Source organism: Cyprinus carpio, chromosome A13 (genome assembly GCF_018340385.1).
Source record: "Cyprinus carpio isolate SPL01 chromosome A13, ASM1834038v1, whole genome shotgun sequence".
Lineage (NCBI taxonomy): Eukaryota > Metazoa > Chordata > Actinopteri > Cypriniformes > Cyprinidae > Cyprinus > Cyprinus carpio.
In genome coordinates, this window is record NC_056584.1 from 21,030,721 (window position 1) to 21,053,197 (window position 22,477).

Consider the following 22,477-nt stretch of genomic DNA (forward strand, 5'->3'; position numbering starts at 1 on the left):
CACTCCTGAGAATCTCACTCAGGGTCATGACCTGAAACCGTCTCCATTTGTTCTCTTTTTTTAGTCCTTTACCCCTTCTCACCTAGCAAAGGTGTATATTAAGTGTAAAAAATAAACCCAGGCAATCCTAACCCAAACAGTTTAGAGCAAGAAGCCCTAACTCTAATCCTACATCATAAACCCTCCTCACAACATTTTTTTGTCATGATTCTAATCCTCCTAAACTAAAAGTTGACAAATTCACTTTTGGCAGCCTAGAATTTTTACTCTTCTAGAAAAAACTGGACCAACATATTGAAGATTCATCCTGCATTAGACATTTTTTTTGACCAATCAAAAGCTCTTAAAATTAGATTTGCCCTCTCCCAATCCTCAAGCAAATTCTTAAGGGTTTTATAATTATGCCTTTAGGCATTTTTAAGACTAAAAAATACATAAAGTGATGACAATTTTTTGAAAAAATGAAACGCAGAAAATAAATTCACTCCTTATTCACCCTATGTACAAGGGAACCATGCATGTCGATGATTTGTCAACACCCGCACAGTTATTCCAGTCCACTCCCGCATCAGTTACTGCGTTCCGAATTTCTATTACATTCGCAAAAGCGCTCCAGTTCTCGCCAGGCTGCGAATTCGAAACTCTACTAGGGCGAGGGCTTGGCTAATGAATATTAATCACGTAAAGTGACGTTTGCCTAATACGCATACGTGATTGGCTGCAACGCAAAGGGCGCTAGACTGCTGGCGAATTGGGGAATCCTGCCATAGTAAAGGCTTGGTTCATGGAAATTAATTTAGATACGTGACTGGACGCTCCAAGAGGGTTACCAAGCAACGTCTCACTTCATTAATATTTATAACGTAATCCTTCGTTTTGGTATCAGGATCATCCATACAGTCTCTGAGATCATCCTGCAGGAGCAGCCGTGGACACTACCAACGTCAGCTGCAGAGGGGTGGTCTTTCGTCCACTCTTGGTTAAATGTAAACACCTCGACCGAACAAAGATAGCGCAGCCGCTAACGTTACGTTGCTTTTAAAAAGTGTTGGAAAGAGGCGCTGTGTGGCAGACACGTTTCCGCCCGATTCCTTTGGAGTTTGTCACCCCTCCTACACAACGATTGGGAAATTCCCTCCACATGTATAGTGATTTGTGAGTGTTGGGGAGCCCGATGGGATTGAGTTCGCAGCTCGGGATTATGTGCTAGACTGGCGAGCGCTGTAGAGGTATCAGAACTAGAGTTATATGGATGAAGGTGTCTTTGGGAATACGCGGAATTATCGTCACCAGGAAGGTGAGTTTCGTTGTCTTAACTTTAGTAATTCGTCTACATGGGTACTAGGGTTTAGAGAGGGTTTAGTCTCCTTCCGTTTTCCCAAATAACTTATTCTACGTGGCAGCGCTGGCCCGCAGAATCACACACACACACACACTCGCGCTTGACCAAAACACAGCAGTGTGTTTGCATTCTGCCTTGCAAATTTACCATGATAACGATAGCCAGATACTACAGTTAATTTTACAGTAGTAAAACTGTGCTCAGTTGGCATAAGTCACCACTTTCTGAAATGTTTTACAGTGGCAAGATCCCGAAAGCTTCTTACTTTGTTTCACTGTGATATTTTCCACTCATTGTGGTCATTTTGGCGGAAACTATGGTTAAGTTACCATGGTAAGTTTCTACTGCTCAAATCCGTGTTTTGGATCATAAAACTAATGTTACTTCTAGACCATGATATGGCATTCCCTGGCTATTTTTCGGAGTAATTTGGTTGGTTTATAGCACCCAGTCAGCTCATGGCCTACACAACCCCGGGGGTTATGTGGGGTTTGTCCAAGTTAAGGTCTGCTGTAATAAGACTCTTTGGATGTGTCTCAAAACCAGACGTGCTGCCTACCAAGACAGCGTTTTTGAGCATCATAGCAGCATTATTGGCATGTTTACTTACATATGGGGTCTGAGAAACCCAGAGACCCCTTTGAGTATCTCATAAACATTCTAAATATATAAAATAATAAAGTATTAGGTATTGATATCGAATTTTGTAAGGGTTAATAAACAAACGTTCATGATTTGTAAAACATGCCTCACAAGTCTGCCAGGACAATATTATGTAAGTCTGAGTTTTGGAGACCTCAGATATTAAACACGAACAGTACAATTCTGTGGTTGGTGCACATTGGTAGAGGTCAGTTTTTTAGAATATATTTTATTTATTTTTATTATTGTATTTTTTCGACAATGTGTCGACAATCACTTAGATTTATAGATTAATGTAGAAATTACTATTTTAATTTTTACATGCGCAGCACAGGGACCCCAAATCATCAGGAAGTGATGTCAATCTCGGTGGAACATGCAGGTTAATTGCATCACAGCACAACATGAATCAGAAAAGATTCATTTTTATTCTCCCTCTCTCTCTCTCTCCTTGTCTCTTTTGGATTCAGGAATGCTCACAATTTCCTCTTTGCGGTCAGGGCGGGTTTAATATTAGCCCAGTGCAACTCTACACCGACCGGTGTTTAAGGGTCTCACATTTATCCTCTCTTGTGTTACAGTGATTTTCTCTAAGCACTGAAAATCTTTAATGCGTAAGGTTGAAGTGTAGGTCTCTGAAAATGTTTATGCCCTCTTTCTGTTTTTTTACCAGCACGGGGATCATTTCATCGGCTCCTGGAGAATAACATGTTGAGATAAAATTAATTTTTATTAAAAAGAGTTGTTAATTAGTTGTATTTTCTGACTTTTGTTTTGCTCAAAACAAAACAAAACAAAACAAAAACCTAAAATCGTGACTAAATCAATTTGTGTATTCAAAAATCGTTCATAATAAGTTATGTTTATGTAATTTTAACATTTGAATATCAAAAGTGTTTGATATTTTTTATTTTTTTTTTTACCCAGAGTAGCATTCCATCCATCCAGTCATACGTGTCAAATTGACTTTGTCATTGAAGATCGGTCAGTGTGTTTGCTTTGATGCAGGTTTGCCTGAGTCGATCTGTAGTCACATCCTGTGTGTGTTCTCATGTCGTGCCCTGAAGAATAATGAGGTCTAGTTTTGCCAGGCATAGTGTTAAATTTGCTTTTGTGTGTTTGTTTATTGTTGTTTGGTGCCAGGAAGCATTTTCTGCTCTCCTTTTGTTTCCTTTCCTTTTTCTTTTTTTAACCTCAGGATGTTTTCTTTGCTGAGCTGCTCTTCGTTTGTGTGTGTGTGTGTGTATATGTGTGCATGTTTGTGGGTGTGTTCATGAAGTCTTATTTGCCTGAAGGCAGCTAGAATAGATGTTCAAAAAAAGATTTCTCCCGAGTGAGTAAAGATTTTTCAGCCATCTCTGGTCTAACTCATCCGTGTGTTTCTGGAGAACATGGCTCAACTGGTTAATCTTACTTGGAAATGTCTCTTAAAGAATGTTTCATGATTATGTATCTGGACTGTAAACACAAGGTTGCAGTTTGAATCTGCTTACTGCTTAATTAATGCTGTTGACAGCCATTAAAATCCAGGTATTGCTAGTGCTTTTAGTGTCTCATCAGTGTGAACTAAGTGAATATTTTTCCCAAAAAAGGTTGTCCAGTCGCCTTTATTTATAAAGCTCTTTATACAATACAGATAGTTTCAAAGCAGCTTCACAGTATCAAACAGGAAAAATAACAGTATCAATGATACAAACTTTATTAGTTATAAGACAAAGATATTGAGCTTCCTTGTGCACCTGCATGAGCATGTTTCATGATCTCACTCCTCATGAACATGCTGCGTGTTTGAAGAAACCGTATCTCTCACATGACATGTTCTTTAATATTTTAAAAGAAAGCTTGCGTTCTGATTGGCCGTCTCAGGGGCAGTGTAGGAGTGGTAGAGGTGGGTTAGTTTACCGGCTCACTTGGGTAGGTTAAACTGATACGGCTATTGTTTGTAGGTTTGTTGTTATTGTGTGTGCAGCACCCTAGTCCTTTTAATGTGGTTTGTATGTAGTTCTTTGTGTTGCTTTTATTATTTGCCTCTCCAACAGCTGTGTTATAGTGATCCTTGTGTGTTAGTATGTTAAAGTTAGTTGCCTAACAGTTATATTGAATGGACGGAATTACTGTAAAAGGTTTTAGTTAATATTGTCTCTGCATGAAATCATCTGACTTGATATTATTCATGGTTGTTCAGTATAACATGTATAAATAATGTTTAATGGTAAAGGCAATTCTTTGGGTTCAGTGTCTTGCTCAGTGGTACTGTTATGATGCCTGTCCAGATTCAGCTGGCAGCCTTTGTGTTCACAGTCTGTATGCGGAATCATTAGACATCCTTTTAAAGATGTTTATAAATCAAAGTAATATCATGAATGGGTTCACCACACAGTGATACATACACATGGCATAGACCAGCATTGCCAGAGGATTTTTTAATCAAATAAAAGCAATGTTGCCATAATGTGTAAATATGAAGAATCATCACTCTGGATTAGGGATCTCGATTTACAAATTCAAACATCTGGGTTGTGCTGTTCTGTTGTAAATAAATCTTAACCTATGATTCCTCATTGCATCTACTTTCGGAAAGCCAAATAAAGTGCTTTTGCTTTGGCACAGAAACACACAGTGTCTCCCTGACATGGCTGCATCAACACTATTGTGTTTCCTGAAACCACACCTTCTTTCTTTGCATGAACATTTGGGCGGCATTACGCAAATATTTCCACATCGTGACGTTGACATGTGGGGGCTATTTGAACGAGGCATTTTAGCCCGGTCTGGATCAGCCTTCTCTTTTAGACAGAATAAATCCTTTTGTGGGAGACTCTGAGCTTTGTAACTCTGCAGATCTTATACATGCACAAATAGCTACATAACACACTAAAAAAAAGGAAAAATAGAAATCACATCATAAGACCCCTTTAAGAAACATTTCTAATCATTATCCATGTTGAAAACAGTTGTGGTGTTTAATATTTCTCTGGAAACTGTGATACATTTTTTTTTCCATTTCATTTCAAGAATATCAAAAGAAATATAGGAATCATTTTCCACAAGTTGATATGATTTTTTGGGGTCTTAATAAAAAGTCTGTAACATAGTTTGGTTAAAATTTCTCAAAAGTAGTGTAAAAAACACCTTTTTTTTACCCTGTCAAAAACAGCTCTTTTCAGAGCACACAGTTTTGTAGCATTTTTCTTTAAATGTTAATGAGCTATGCTGACCCTGTAAAAGACGACTGCTATGTTCATTATTACATCCAACAACAGAACACCTCTATCGCTTAGGAGACATTCTTGTCTACATCTGCTCAGGTGGTGAAACAATAGCAGACTGATGACAGCTCACTCAGAGCGGGTCTAAGGTAAGACGCCAGCCCAGTCTGTGCTAAAATGCTACTGTCAATCAAACTATCATGGGAGGGGCCTGTTTTTGTGACATCACACAGACAGGCATCTGAAATCAGCTCGATTTGAGAAAGGGGTAAAGATTTGTGCAGATAAAAAAAAAAAAACACTGGGTGGATTTTTATCATTTTAAGGTGGTTGTGTACACACTGCCAACACGCATTTCAGTACAAACAACTTGTAAAAGTGCATGTAGCATCATATGACCCCTTACCTCAAATGTTTGTAGTGTACATGACAGATATAGATGTTTATGTCATCTGCTTTTTATCTGACAGATTACTTATGTTCCCTGTTATAATCATCTACTAAGTCTGTCTTTTATTTGGTCTTAATTAAAAAGAATCTTAATGCTTCAAAGATAAAGTTCAAAGGCAAAAAATTACTCTATGAGCTTTTTAGTAATTATTCAGACAGGTGTGGTTTAAAATGGTTTAACATGAAATTAGGTCATGATATTGAAAATCATCCCACAGCTGATCTAGCTCAAACTCATACAGTTTGTTTTTTTAAATATATAGTTAATGTAAAAATACAAATAATATTTTGTCTCTTTCTGGTTCATTTAACTTTCTTTTTATTTGCCTTGAATGTAATTAAAAAAATAATAGGCCTAACTGCTGGATTTTTGCAAAACATATTGCTGAAAGATTTGTCCTGATGTTTGCTTCTAAAAACACTACTACCAAGATTACTGTATTGTATATTATTTGTAATAAGCTGTATCATAGCTGGCAGAAAACAAAAGTGTATTAAAAGACCTCTTGCTGAACTGTTCACCTGATTTATAGACTCCAGATTCCTCTTTTTTATCCTTTATTACATTCTTTTATTTTGGTCTTTAAACCCTCTGTTGCCAAAGGCTCTTCCGTGTCTTTTGTGTAAGGAGAACTTACTTGCGTTCTTCATTGAATTAAGAACTTTATACAGTGGATGTAATAACAGGTGTACAGATGATCTGATACCAAACTACTCCTCTAGTTGTGTCTTCTGCTGCGGCACAGAGAAACAGTTCAGTGCATGTAAAAAGGGGAATGTGTTTGGGATTACAATCACACTAAATAACTGTGGACCAACAGTGTCTGAGCAAGTCTGGACATGCGAATTCCACCTATCAGTGGCATTTCCTTACCTCTCATACTTCCATGTTTGCTTTGTTTTTTTACTGGAACTATTTTAGTTCATTTTCCTTAACTTTGGTGGAAGGTTTTCTGTCTGCATGGGTTTTAGATGTTTCCATTCTGAGAGGTAAAAGCACAGTGGATGATATAAGATGGTTCGTAAAAACTAAACCCCAGCACTTCGGCACGTCTTTTAAGATAAGGTAAGATTTGATCCCTGAAGGCAAAACGAGGCGTTAGCAGGATGACATAGATGACAGGCGTACTGTAGCAGATTATAACAGTCTGTGACTGGGACTTTATATGTGTGTGGGATGTATTTGTCTCAAAAATTATCCAGGAAGTTTCTCCATCTTTTCAGCAAGGAAATGCCGCACATAACGTCATGCAGATGTCACACATCCTGAAAAATGCAGTCGTCTCTTCCGTTCTGTTTTCATCCTGCTCAGAAGAACCAGCTTAAAATGGCTTCAAAATGTAACTTTAATCAGACACGTCATAGATTATATGATTTTAGGGCTGTTATTGAGCCCCTTTGGGCTGTTTGCCTGCTTTCCTTTTAACTATTAGTGTAGGCAATGTTTCTAGAAACCTAAAAGTCAATCCCTTATGAACTCCTCCTAACCATAATATGAAAAGCCAAAATCCACGTCATTGTCATCTGATGTATGCATCTCTATGTTACACATCTGTAGTACGTGTAGCAGAGAGTGTGTGTGTGTATGTGTGGAAAATCAAAGGCCTCTATTGTTGGAATGAGAAGCAGATGTTGGGTGGAATTCTCCTGACTGCTGCACATTTTCCTTTTCTCTCTGTCTCTAGCTCATGCAAAGTCTACTCGCTACTCCATTTTGCCTGACATTTTTTTTTTTAATGTATACTTGTTTAAAATATTTATTTTAATGTTACAATAGAACAAGCTTTAATGAAGGCTGAAAATGTCACAGCAGCACATACACAGTACCACAAACCACAAAGAATATTTTAAAATCAATTAATGGAGTCATATGAAAGTGTCTACTTGTGGAAAAAATAATTTAATAAAATAATTTAAATTCAAGTTTAAATGTTTTTTAACCATGTTTGGTTAAAAGTTGTAATGTGGTTAACTTGGTTTTGGTAAAACTAAAAACAATATTAAACCGATTCCTTTTTTTCCCCAGTTTCTGTAGGTCTGCGCTCGTATCACAGATACTGATGGAGACAGAGATATCAGTTTTTTAGCGTTTCATGTCTTTTCAAGCAGATGTTATGTCTGTCCCAAAAATATCTAGAATCACAGAGAGAATTTTGAATCAAGAGAATTTTGAAACGTGACAAGTTTTTGTACCTTGACTGCGGTTGGATGAGAAAATTTAAAACAAAGACATCCTAGTTTAGCAAGTTAGCTAACTAATCTGCAGAAAAGCTTGTCTTGCAGATGAATAATATAATTCTGTTTTGTGAAATCCAGTGCTGCAGTTCCTGAGTTTCTTAAAAAATGCTGTCAATTTTAGCTTTCTAATATTTATGTGAAATACTTGGAGAGTTGCCTGCCAGTATGTATGTCAAACAGGAATACTTTGTAGTTGCATTCTTGTTCAATTCATTTATTTCTGTCTTTCTCTCTTTTTCAGAGTTGTTACAGAGTGCTGGGGCTGCTGTGTGTTTGCGTTGTGTGATTGTGTGTTGATCCAGGAGAAACAACTGGTTTGATACAGTTGTGAGTCAGGTCTGATTGTGTGTGTGTGTGTGTATGTGTTTTTTTTTATGTCTGTTTGTCTGAGTTATCTGATCCATCGTGACTGGGAGGTGCTCAGGGGTGACGCTCCAGTGAGGGGCACAAATCTACAGGCTGCAGCCTCTCAAACATGAGCAAACTGACTTTTCACAATAACAAGACGATGCAGGACCGCCGGTGTGTGTGTGTGTTCCTCCCGAATGATGAAACGCTCAATGTAATAGTCAGTGTGAGTAGAACTCCATGCACTCAATGACGCACACCATTGGTGATTGCTTTAAGACCACACAGCTTCCATGTCATTTAAAAATAGACCTAAATGTAAAAAATGTAGTTGCAATTATCTATTTGCATCATGTACAAAGATTATTGTTTATGGACAGCAGGTTCTAAACATGTAATTTTGGGTCCTGCTTGGAAGTTGTGGGCTTGCATTGGAAACATAATCTGATCACAAATAAATATTGTAAAAATGTAGCTCTATTTATTGCATAATTTCACAGTTTAGTAAGAGTTTGAGAAGCAGGATTTAGGGCCAGCATTACAGACAGCAAAATAATATTTAAAAAAAAAATCCTTTCTCTCTTGAATATATCTGTTCTTTTCTCTCAGGTTAAGGCAGTGTGTCAGGAGTTGTTGGTGCAGGTCTGTGATCTGCTCAGGTTGAAGGACTGCCACCTGTTCGGCCTCAGTGTTATTCAGAGTAAGGCCAAAAACACTGAAACACACACACAAGTACAAATGGGCTAAAACAGCTTTATACTTTCTTACACTCTTATGCTTTTTCTTACACTTGTCTATTTAAAAACAACATAACATGCATTACACGGGTCTTTGTAGTTGATTCTGATTTGATTTGTCAGTTCCGTGTTCACATGTTTTTATATTAGGGTTGCTACAATGTATTGATTATCAGTATGTTATGTGCTTTTTCCCCCCTAGACAATGAACACATATACATGGAACTGGGACAGAAACTGTCTAAATATTGTCCAAAAGAGTGGAAACGGGAAGCCAGCAAGGTATCACACACAGGGTTTTATTTTCTTAGAAAAAATTATATGTGTGTGTGTGTTTATGATTTTCTTTGATGCACATTTTGACTGAATTCTTGCCAACTGCAGGGAATTGACCAGTTTGGCCCTCCGATGATTGTTCATTTCAGAGCACAGTATTATGTTGAAAATGGCAGACTTATCAGGTGAGTCACACGCATGTCTAAATTCAAAATTTTGGGGTCAGTAGGATCGAATGCTTATCAAAAGTGACAGTGAAGACTTTTACATTATTACATAAAATCTATTTCCAGTTGTTTTCTTTTTATTTATCAAAGAAATATTAAAAAATATCACACATTCCACAAAAATATTACACAGCACAACTGATTTCAACATTGATAATAATAAGAAATGTGTCTTGAACACCAAATCACCATCTTAGAATGGTTTCTGAAGGATCATGTGACACTTAAGACTGAAGTGACTGCTGAAAATTCAGCTTTGCCATCACAGAAATAAGTGTTATTTTAAAATGTATTACAATTAAAAATTTTTTATTGTAATAAAATTTCACAATATTACTATTTTTACTGTATTTTTGATCAAATGAATGCAGCCTCCTATGAGACTCCTATCAAAAACACAAAAAAGTAAACCTTTGAACAGTAGTTTATACATACAAAATGTCTATAGAAAAAAATGAATATGTTCTATGTCTGTCTGTTTTAGCGATCGGGTGGCACGGTTTTATTACTATTGGCACTTGCGGAAGCAGCTACTGCAGTCTCAGTGCATCCAGAGAGAGGAGGCTTATTTCCTTCTGGCTGCATTTGCACTGCAGGCTGACCTGGGAAACTTCAAACGGAACAAACACTTTGGTGCCTATTTCCAGCCGGAAGCATATTTTCCCTCTTGGGTATGTCTGCACAGCACCCCATTAAACTGCTTCCTGATGAATCATTATGCTGATTAAGCCTGTTAAATGTGCATATGCTCCGACTGCCCTCTGTGTGTGGTTTATGGGCTGCACTGTGCTGTCCCTGAATTTAACAGAGCCTGTTGTAAAAAGACGCTTTATTCATCACCATGTAGAGGATTGAGGTTAAAAATAGTCATAAGCTTTTAAAGAGAAAACTAGGGTGCATTAGCTTTAGGCTTGCTGAGCTGTGCTATCATCTGGATACACATGGTGTAAGACACTGCTTTACTGCAGGACGGTGCAGCCAGAGATAGACTGTGTTGTTGAACTCTTGAGAGATTACAGACAGCCCTGACAGCACTATGATGATGATTTTTGTGTTTTTATGAATGTTAAGTGTTCAGGGACAGCATCACCATAGCCATGGTTGACAACTAGTATTATATCTGCTGAATGTTAGTCTTATTTTATTTTTTTATTTTTTTTATCAGTTTTAGTTGAAGTTTTAGAGAAAATCTACCATAAAACTAAACTTTTCATTTGTAAAATAAAATAAAATGTATGCACTGCCATTCAAAAGATTTTTTTTTTTGAAGAAGTCTCATATGCTCATCAAGGCTGCATTTATTTGATCAAAAATACAGAAAGGAATGTAATTTTGTGTAATATTATTACAATACTGTATATATTTTCAATTTTAATATACTTTAAGATATAATTAATTCCTGTGATGCAAAGCTGAATTTTCATCAGCCATTACTACAGTATTCAGTGTCACTTGAAACTTCAGAAATCATTCTAATATGCTGATTTTTTATCAGTGTATGAAACTGCGTATTTTTTGCTGCTTATTTTTTTTTTTGGAACCTGTGATACTTTTTTTTCAGGATTCTTTGATGAAAAAAAAACTGTTAAAAAGAAAAGAATTTAACTTTTTTTAACAATATAAGTCTTTACTATCACTGTTTATCAATTTAACACATCCTTGTTGAATAAAAGTATTAATTTCTTAAAAAAAAATAATACAAAATAACATACCAAAAACATTTTAAATGTATTACAAAAAAATTCTAAAAAAAAATTATATTTTAAATAAATGCTTTTCTTTTTAGCTTTTTATTTATTTTTAAATGCAGTCTGCCAGTCTCTGTAAAATGTTTTTTTTTTTTTTTTTTAATCTGTATGCAGTAATTAAGAATAACAGGAAAATCATGTAAATTTATCAGTCAAGAGGTGTGCTTTATTATTATTCTGGTTCTATCTTTTCCAGGTAATTGCGAAGAGAGGATGTGACTATATTCTCCGTCATATTCCAAACATGCACAAAGAGCAGTTTGCTCTTACAGCATCAGAGGCTCAGCTGAAATACATAAAGGAAGCTGCACTCTTGGATGACGTGACTGTTCATTATTACCGCCTTTACAAGGTCAGAGAAGAACTATTGACTGTGTGTGTGTTTGTGCATACATACAGGCTGATTTTTCAACATAAGGTTTTTTTTTAAATTTTTTATTCAGGATAAGAAAGAGCTGGAGGCTTCTTTAACTCTGGGACTGACCTTACGTGGGATTCAGATTTTTCAGGTATGCTCCTTCGGGTACACTTACTGAAGGAGTTAATACAGCAAATTCAGATAATACATTGTGTATTTCTATGTATGATGGTTACATTTATTTTTTTCAGAATGTGGGAACTGTCAGGCAACTCTTGTATGATTTTCCCTGGACCAACGTGGGGAAGCTAGTGTTTGTGGTCAGTGTTACAGTGCTTTATTAGTATGATTTAAAGGTGAAGTGTATAGTTCTGTGCCATTAAGGTCACAGTGTTTAGAATTTTTATAGGAATCAACCTTTGACTCATTTCCTGTGCACAGGGGAAGAGGTTTGAGATTCTTCCTGATGGTTTGCCTTCAGCCAGGAAGCTCATCTACTATACAGGCTGTCCTCTGCGCTCACGACACCTCCTGCAGCTGCTCAGCAACAGCCACCGATTGTATATGAACCTACAGCCTGTGCTGAAGCAGGTTCGACGACTAGAGGAAAATGAAGGTATCTGGAGAATATGCATGCCAGATTTGCTGGAATGGTAGCATTTCTTAAACTAATAATTGAAAGTTAAATGAAATCTGTGATGTACAGACAGATAAGTCAACCTTTAAATCAAGCTAGGTTATTAAATTAACAAATAAAAAATTAACGGCATATACACTTTAAGCATTATTTTTATTTTTAAATCATACACTGTTAACTGACTTTACAAACATGGAGACACTAGAATATGATAAAAGCCATACTCAGCAGAATGAAATTCTTTTATTTGATTATTATTTATTTTATTTTATTTGTGTTGTCATGGAAGTGTTATTGTTTTGTTTTTTAAAGGACCTAGAGCATATGGTTGATATTATTAAACTATGTCTGTTCTCAGAAAAGAAGCAGTACAGGGAGTCATATATCAGTGATGCTCTGGAGGCGGACATGGAACATTTAGAGCAGCGTTCGCGTGCCAGCGGCAGCAGTGCAGGCAGCACGTCACGACCCAATCCCTTTTCACGTCACTCCACCATGAGTCATGGCAGTTCCCGTACATCCGGCATCGACACTGACAGTTTCCGAACACCTACGAACACACCCCATCGACCGCTGAGAGCACACACATCTTCCAACACCAGTCATGCCAGCACACACACGTCTGGCATCGAGAGCAGCAGCAAAGAGCACTGCCTGGATGAGGATGGTAGGAGACACACACACAGATGAATATGACACTTCTCTGATAGCCAATTAATTGTATATCACTGGCTTATTACATTAGTAATAACAGTGTCAATAAGAAATGCTGTATGGTTAAATGGGTGCACTGATCAAATCTCATCAGGGTTTTTGCGGGCCCTTTAAAAGTCTTAGATTTAGTTAAATTTAAGGCCATAAATACTTACTTGAATGTACTGTGGTTACCAGGGAAACCACTATATTTCTGCAGTTCCAAAAGCTCCACCTGCTGGCAGAGAATGAATGTGAATTTCCATTAAGGCTGTCTGCTGTTTTTCTTGAGACCAAAGCCAAAATCCACCCCTATTTTAACACAGCAAACACGTAAATGTAAACCGCTGGATCGACAAGAAGCTAATACCAATGCATTATAGAAATCTAAACAATTAATACACTAAGATATAGTTATATGTTATTAAATTAATATAATAATTGATAATTGTTTAAATAAATATAATTGATACTTTTGAATCCCTTTTCTTATAAATGGTTTAAAGGCTGAAATTTTGTTTGTGTAGGTGTTGAAAAAGGATTTAAAGTCTTTTTTGAAAAATCCTGCAGAGACCCTGCTCATTCATACTAAGCATAGTACTGAAGCAGTAGCAGTTTCAGTGCTCATAATTCTGTGTGTGTGTGTGTTTTTCTTCAGAGATTGAGATGTTGGTTGATGATCCGAAAAGTTGTGAAGATCTTCATGATATAGATCTCAACCAGGAGCTGTGTATTCATATCACAGAGGACATGCTGTCAGCACAGAACAGCGGATGCTACGGTATATACAAGCATAGATTATATTATATTATATTATATTATATTATATTATATTATATTATATTATATTATATTATATTATATTATTGTTAAAAAAAAAATCAGCAAGGAAGCATTAAATTCATCAATCGTGACAGTAAAGACATTTATAATGTTGCTTAAGTAGCACAACTGTTTTCAACATTGATAATAAGAAATGTTTCTTGAGCACCAAATCAGCATATTAGAATGATTTCTGAAGGCTTGGTTGTATCAACCACGCCTGTTGCTGACAGGTGGATAAATTCAAGCTGTGTCATCTCTGGAGGCAGACATTAGCTGTAGATTGACCTTTTAGTGCCACCTTTTCAAGTCAGTTGGTCAGTCAAATTCTTGCTGTCCTACAGTTGCCCAGGGTGAATGAAGGACTTTGTTAATTGATGATTTGCACTTTCAAAACTGTATTGAACAGGCTTTAATAAGAACATTTTTCAGGCCTGGAAAAGTCATTGGAGATTGCTAAATGTCCAAAAGCCATAGCAATTTATGCTCCACTCTAAAACGTTTCATTGACTAGAAATTGGTCTTTTGAGGTGCTTTATAAAATGATTTTTAAGAATTCAGATCCAGTAATAATGGATGGCTGGAAAAGTCATGGAAGAGTCATGAAAATAATCTTAGGAAGTCACTACTTAAAAAGTATGAGTATCCTGTCGCTTTAATTGACAAGTACCTGAAAGCGGTGGAGTTTGAATTGACAACTTAATTTACTGTACACCCTAGTCTGACCCTAGTGACCTTCAAATGTCTGATGGGATAAAATGATTAAGGATGCATGTGTGTTGTATATGTGTTTGTGCATTTCAGGGTTAGTGGTGAAGGAAGTCAGTTCTTCGACATCCAGCTCATCAGAGACCATAGTGAGAATGAGGGGCCAGAGCATCGAATGTCTTCCCCAGGTGCACCTATACACACACACATTTACACACAACACATTACCGCTGTTAAATGACATCGTCTCAGCCGCTGAAGTTAAACCAAGGACATCTACTCTACATTTTGAGCTGCATCGTTCTTCTGTTGAGTAATCATGTAATCTCTTTTAACAGTGCTGGTAACCCCACTTCCTCTTAACAGTATTTGTTTAGGGTAGCCTTACCCTACACCCAACAGCATTGTCGTTTCTCATCTGTCAATTCATGTGAGTGTACAGCTAACCGCTCTTGAGATTTTAGGGTTAGTTGAGAGTTAGTGTAGTCTGTGATTTCTGTGTTTTAATGCAGCTTGTTAGTTTCCTTTGTGCTGACATGTATTTCATTGTCTTTGTTTTATTAGACGGCGATGGGCAGGAAGGGCCAGAGCTCCACAGACCGGCACAGCCAATCACTGGATGATGTTCGTCTGTTCCAGAGGAACTGTCAGGAGTGGGCAGAGCTTTGCCAGGACACCGCACATAGCTATACGTTCGGCTGCGAGCCAGACCTCGGGGACACTGTCGGCTGTGGGTACCAGGGACTTGCAGATCACTGCACTGGCATCCGGAATAACCAGCATGCATTTCCCATCAAGAGAACCAGCAAGTATTATTCTCTGGATCTGGACAGAGAAGATCTGACCACAAAACACTTGACCACAGAAGCAGAACCGGAGTTTGTGGTGTAAGGCAGAGAGAATTAAAAAGAGCCCCAGAACAAATTAAAAGGATAGTAAATGGAAAAACAGAAATTCTGTTATTTACTAACTGTCACGTTGTTACAAAGCCAGCTTGCTTTCTTCTGTGGAACACAAACAAATTCTGATGACTGTGCTAGTTGCACTTTTCCATGCTGGTACAATAAAAAAGGATGGAAAAAAAGTGCTATAAAAGTAATTTTCTGTTCTATAGACCGTAGTCAGGGTAGTGACATATTTTATATTTGACAGGAATGAAAATGAGGTTGCAAGGGATAAAAGTACAGTGTGTTCAATGGACTGTACTCTTGTTTAATAACATCCAAAAGGACTTTTAAAACTATTGAAAGTTGTGAGAGAGAAAATTACATGTGATCTAGGACGTTTATACAATGTCTTCCATTGTGAAGACTAAGTCTATCACTTACTGCCCCGTTTTCATCCATGTCTACCCAAAAAGGAACATTCTGTCATTTACACATGCTAATATTTTTCCAAACTTGTATGCATTTTTTTTCCCTTCTGCTGATCACAAAAGAAGATATTTTGAAGAATGTTGGCAAGTCAACAGTTTTGGTTCCCATTGATTTCCATTGCATTTTATGTCCATATAATGGAAGGCAATGGCAACCAAAACGGTTGAGTTGCCAACATTCTTCAAAATATCTTATTTTGTGTTCCACAGAAGAAAGTCATACAGGTTTGAAATTACATGCGGGTGATTAAATGATGATAAAAATTTTATTTTTGGGTGAACTATCAATTTAAATTCAATATATTATCTACCCTGACTAAGGTTTGTATTTCAAATCTTCTAAAGCCACATGATAGCTTTTATGGATGGATGGTGCTACTTTTATGTTGCTTTTTGTAATTATTTTTACAGGTATGACAGCCCTGGTTACCCTTAAATTAAATTTTATGGAAAAAGAGCAGTGTGAACAATCTGCTAAACATCTCCTTTTGTGTCCCACAGAAAAAAAATTGACATAGAATTGTAATGACATTACGCTGTGTAAATGACACAATTTTAAATTTTTAGGTGAATTATCCCTTTAAGGTCATTTAGTACATGTGTGCGTGCATATCCAAAACTAGCAAGAAAATCTACAATATCCTAATGCCAAAATACTTAAATCTAGAAAAATCTGCCTTACCAAAGTATGCAAAAGATTGTGTGTGTGTGTGTGTGCTGCCCTAAATGAACCCTCAGTGCCTTGAATTCACTATGCAGGTTCTCAGAACATAAAACTAAAGTTTCTGCACTCCTGTTTACTTCCACCCTCATCTCCAAGGAAATGCCCCAGTCTTGTCTCCAAGAATAACACTAAACCTAATGAGCTTTTTGGGATTGTGGTAACTGAATCATGTGAGCATCATAATCAGAGGGCCCAGTGCCGGGTGTGCCGCCCCGCAGGATGAATGACTGATGGGATTTCAGGCCGCCAAGGCTCTTGATTTAGAGACATTTGCACAAAGCTGATTCTTTGCTGATCAAAGTCTTCCATGGACTTTCCCATTTTCTTTATACATATCATGACTTTGTTTATTTGTCAAACTGGAAGTTTATTTCTTTTAGTTTTATAAAAAATGACTGCTGTGTGTGTGTTTTAATGGTGTGTTGCCTGTCAGTATTAAGCTGTTAATGGGAGACAGTATTAGAAACCTTATGTAAAGGTTGCAACATGCAATGCTTCCATTTAAACAAAAAAAGAGTGTGTGCACACTCCGTTCAAAAGAAGGTAGACACTAAACATGAAGAATCAGTGCACATAAACCCATTTCCAATGAAAAGCTCCTCCTCTTTGCATGGGTGGTTTGGATGAACAGCACTTAAAAGCTCATGTGCATGTGGGCATTCATGTCATGACTTTGTGTGTTCTGTTAAACACTAGTAGAGTACCTGTAGATTCCCTCACCAATCTTCACATTCATCTCCGCTCCTTTGAAAAGCAGTAATGAATTTGAAATGGCCAAGCCGTCTAATAATAATTTTGGTTGCTGTTGGAGTTCATGGTGACTGAACACTTGCATCCGTTCTGCGTGCAAACGATCATACATGGGCTCTGTGTACTGTTTACTCTTTGTGTCTGCAGCTAGACCTTGTCCTTTCTGTGAAAGGAATTCCCTATGTGAAAATGAAATGATTATTTTTCCCAGTTTTTTTGCAGACCCATTCGACTCATTCGCTCTCTCATGAAAGTGTATTCTGTGCCTTGCAGGTGCCAAAGTCCTCAAATGTTTGCAATAAAAGGTACCTTCATTTGTAATTGAATCTGTCTTGTATTGTTTTTTGTCTGCAGCACTTTAAAGTAATTTACTTCATAAGTGCTACATGATTCATTCTTTCCTGATGATGTTCATGAATAACACCGTAATTAATATAGGTTACAGCAGTTTCAAGGTTCTCAAATATGATTAAACATAATCCTGTTGAATCACATTTAATTACCCATTTTTTCACAATTACCAATAACTTATGCTGACGTTTGCACTTTCTTTTGTTTCATTCTTTTATTTGCATTACTTTGCACTTCTTCTACAATCAAAGGAAAAACAAATTGTGTAAAGCAAAAACATTTTTTGTAATATAGTATTTTTATTGAAATGCTAATAATAATAATAATAATTGGATGGATGGCCTCAAATTTGACCCTACTGTAGAATACTTTGGTATACAGAAGAGTTCATGGTTGACTCAATGACTGTGAGGTGCCCAGTTTCTGTAGAGTCTGCGGTGAAGTTCTTGGGTTGTCTGCCATTTCTTTGAGCGATACACGGTATGTTCTTGGGGTGAATTTGCTGGGACGTCACGTCCATTTCTGGGAGGATTGGTGTCTGTTTTGAATGACTTCCACTTGTGAATAAATTTCCTCACTGTGGAATGATGGACTTCAAATTGTTTGGAAATGGCCATTTTACTCTTAGTTTGATGGCAGCAACAATTGCTTATGTAAGGGGCATTGCTGATGCAACATATATATATTATGTATATCATATGCTGATGGTATGTGTGCATATATATATATATATATATATATATATATATATATATATATATATATATATATATATGTATATATATATATATATATATATATATATATATAAACAAACTCTCTCTCTCTCTCTCTCTACACTAACTTAGTTATTAGTCTGCCGTCCACGGCTCAAACCTCCGTTACTAGGTCTAAAATGATGTTTTGGAATTAGCAACGCAGGCGTTGGATGTGATGCATAAGGAATTAATTCTACACAACAAATTGTGTTTTAGATCCAAAAACCAGATGAATGCCTTGAAATATATAATCTGATCGATTTCTCCGGGGGATGAGGTAACCGAGGTACATTAGAAATGACTCCGCTCTGTTGAATTATTAGAAAATAATGGACACCCAAGGTGTAAACATACTAATTCAATGGGCCCTTCCCCTTTTTTTTATAACAGTATTGGAAAATGTCCGCTCACTGAGACTTGATAGAAATGTATAGAAATTCATAGAATTAAAAAAAAAATGTATTTATAGAGCAATAATATTGTATAATAATTCTATATATGATTTGAACACTAAAATTATTGCCTTTTTGCCCTTGCTTTTTAATTCAAGCCTATGTGTGTTCATCATCTATAATGGACCTGACCTGCAAATGAAAATAGTATTTCTTTATTTGAACAGGCTTAGAGCAGCAGACATGTTATGTAATGTTATTTGAGAGATAAATTAATTTATGCATTTATTATATATATTTATTAATTTGTATTTCTATTATTATAGATTGGTTTTAATTTACCACTCAAACTGAAATGGTTCTCATGTTGATGTCAAAGTCGTGCCCCTCAGATCTGTGGTGTCTTTGGATCCATGATATCTTCCTGGTTGTAAACTATGATAAAGTGAGACAGAAAACAGCACTAGACTTCACTCTGCCAAGGTTGTGAATGGCTCATCAAGGCCCCTCTGTTCTGGACAGCTACAAAACACTTGAGCAGATTATCATTCAGACCTTGGAAAGGAGGCAGAGAAACACAATATATTTTTTAAGCAACTTATTCTTAATACAAGCTTAGAATAATAGATTGAAAAAAAAGTTGCTAAAAAGGAAAAGAATAATTTAAGAATAATATAATATACAGAACCTAGTTCAGGGTTTCTTAACTCTGGCCCTCGAGGTCCACTTTCCTGTAGTGTTCAACTCCAACGCTAATTAAACACACTTAAACAAGCTAAACTAATCAAGATCTTCAGGATTACTAGAAAGTTACTGTGAGTTTAATCGAGGCTGGAGGCAAACTCTGCAGAAAAATGGATCTCGAGGGCCCTTTTACGAGTCATACAGCAGAGGGCGACATAGGCTAGTTCATCATAAAGTGACCTTTTTTTTCATCTGTGTATAACTGTATAACTTACATGTTTTATCATTAAGAAGATGTCAGTTGATGCCACATTAACAGCTGATTCATTTATAAAAAAAAAATGTTATTTTGTAAAATATAGATTTTTCTTTCTCTGGTGTTGGATATGTCTTTGTTAAACAAATTAATGTTACTCTTAAATAGAAAAGAGATTGTTTCATAAGGTTGTACTTATTAGATTAATTTCTCTACATTTTCGCTGTTGTTGTGGATGTTCATGCACATTTGTTTACATGGTTGTCTAGTGTTTATTTTCCAGCTCACAGGACAAACAGCAGACTGGCCTTCACCATAGGATGGGTAAATATGATTAAATTACAAGCTTAGTAACTGACAAACTGATATTATTCTTTCTCCGGGGTGTTGAAAACAGTTGTGCACCCTAATATTTTTGTAGAAACTGTTATACATTTTTTTTTCAGGATTCTTGGACAAATAGAAAGTTCATAAGAACAGCATTCATTTGAAATATATATATATATATATTTTGTAACATAAGCATATTAACTGTACTTGATTAATAAATAAAAAAATAAAAATCCCAGACCCCAAACTTTTGAACGGTACTTCTATTGCAGTTTATCATTTTTAACTAAAGTTGAAACAAGAGCTGGTAGAAAAAGAAAAAAAATCTAGCATTTTTTAATATCTTCTCTTTGTTTTAGGAATGTAGACATATTTCTGATAATGAGTTTTTATTTTGGCAGATTCTGGGGCTTAAATTATATTTGCTTATGCCTTATTAAATCTTAATAATAACAAAGCATGTAATTAGCAGCATGAACATGAAATAATCTTCCTTAACAAAGAATTCACTCTCATATCGTGTCAAGTACTCTGGTGTTATGACAGAGATATTGAAACCGAATGTTTTAGTCACCTTTTCAAGTTTATATAAATTTGATTTCCTTTGAAAAATATTGAATATTTTCCATTGCACTGTCAAAATATAGCAGACTAATATTTAATCATCAAAGGGCACCTGCGTGTGTGTTTTATCTGCACTTGTTTTTTTCTGTTAATCTGTTTGTGACCTTTAATTGGTTTCTGGGAGCTCAGCGCTCTGTGGTTTATCCAGAAAAACTCAACCGTGATGTTCAGTGCTCGTTCACACTGGTGTTTATTGCCCTAATGGTCCAGCAGGTGGCGCTGGTGTTCCGTTCTGACCCTGTTTTGAGCATCAGCTGGTCTCACAGAATGTTTGCTGGACAAAAAGGCAAGATGATTAACACACACACACACACACACACACACACACACACACACACACACACACACACACACACACACACACACACACACACACACACTGTCTGAACTGAACGTGTAGTGGGTTTCCTAATATGTCTGAAACTCTAAAGAAACATTTTATGTTAGCAACCGTGTGGAATTTGCTTAATGAACTGAAAGGGCCATATATAGTTTATTCCCTGAAAAAGAGTAATTTCTGAATACATTCCAGCATTCAACGCCCTTTCCCTCTCCAACTTTCAAGAAAATTTACGATTGTGTCCCAGATTTCAATTTCCACAGCATCTGGCCTCAGAAAACCTCAGCAAGTCCAGCAAAAATGCATCGGAGGAGAGTGTAAAAAACAAAACAAAAACACAGCAAAGCGTTGGAATATCATGAGAAAACAATAGAAGCTCATCACAGTATATGAAACACTTGGCTGAGTAGTTTTACCTGTATTTTTAGTGAGGCTGAATCCAAACACAGCTGCACTGAATGAAATATCAGAAGAAAAAGAGCCAATTTTTGTGCATTACAGTGTCAGACCTATTCCAACAGAGGAGAAAGAGAAGAAAAAGATCTTTCTCTCAATGCCTTCGCTCATTCTTTTTTTCTGAACAGCATCAGCAAAGTCTCTCTTATATTTTGTTCCCACATCTTCAGAGGTATCTTTGTGTAAACATGGGATATTGCTTATGAATATCCATGTTCCTTCTCCAGGAATTAATACTGTCTACACTATTGTTTAAAGGTTTGGGGTCAGTTTTTTTTTTTTTTTTTAAAGAAATGAATACTTTTATTCAGCAAGGATGTATTAAATTGATCAAAGGGACAGTAAAGACACTTTATAATGTTACACAATTATATTTCAAATAAATGCTGTATTTAAACCTTCTGTTTATCAAAGAATACTGAAAAATTTAAATGTATCACTGTTTCTACAAAAACGTGAGCACCAAATCAGCATATGTGACACTGAAGATTGGAGCAACAGTAATGTCAGTCTACCACTGTAGATCAAATTTCATTAACTGAGAATTACTTTTTAGTAGCACTTTGCTATAATTTTCAATTTGTCAACTTCAGTTAATGCATTAGGTATCATGAAGTAACAGTGAACAACAATTCTTAACAGCCTATTGCATTAATTAATGATAACATTGAACCTTATACTAATTTTTCTTTACTTTTTCTTTACATTTGTTTACTTTAGATTCAGTCAAACTAAGGTTCACTGCATGCTCCATCGTCTTTTTACTGCTGTATACACAGTACTGATATCTTTTTCAAAACAGTACCTTGCAACACTATCAGTCACGTGAACTCAAAAGCCCAGGTTTGGGAAACTAGCTGCGTGTTGCCATGGCAGCACAGTCAGTCCTTCTTCTAAGAGAGGGTTAATGGAAAAATCTTCCTTGTGATCAGCATGTACATGGTTTAAGATAGAAATGTCAGTCTCTTTTCTCTTCTTTCTATTTTTTCTTCTGTTTCTGCT

At 36.3% G+C, this 22,477-nt stretch overlaps 1 protein-coding gene across 4 annotated transcripts; it reads left to right on the forward strand.

Annotated features, from left to right (window-relative positions):
* Positions 1-794: 794 nt before the first annotated feature.
* LOC109111360 (FERM domain-containing protein 6-like) lies at positions 795-17,605 on the forward strand. 4 transcript variants are annotated; one of them, XM_042769338.1, is made up of 15 exons: positions 795-1,297; positions 8,123-8,455; positions 8,839-8,929; positions 9,169-9,248; positions 9,351-9,427; positions 9,954-10,140; positions 11,414-11,569; positions 11,661-11,726; positions 11,827-11,895; positions 12,017-12,191; positions 12,571-12,879; positions 13,564-13,686; positions 14,532-14,623; positions 14,802-14,865; positions 15,000-15,273. In XM_042769338.1, exons 2-15 carry the CDS (start codon positions 8,357-8,359, stop codon positions 15,056-15,058), a joined length of 1,647 nt encoding a protein of 548 aa, XP_042625272.1. In that variant the 5' UTR covers positions 795-1,297; positions 8,123-8,356; the 3' UTR covers positions 15,059-15,273. The 4 variants fall into 4 exon arrangements, 3 of the variants coding, with proteins under 3 accessions (XP_042625272.1, XP_042625270.1, XP_042625271.1); XR_006161545.1 differs by having other exon boundaries at positions 796-1,297; positions 14,774-14,865; positions 15,000-15,049; XM_042769336.1 differs by lacking the exon at positions 14,802-14,865 and having other exon boundaries at positions 799-1,297; positions 15,000-17,605.
* The last annotated feature ends 4,872 nt before the right edge of the window (positions 17,606-22,477 follow it).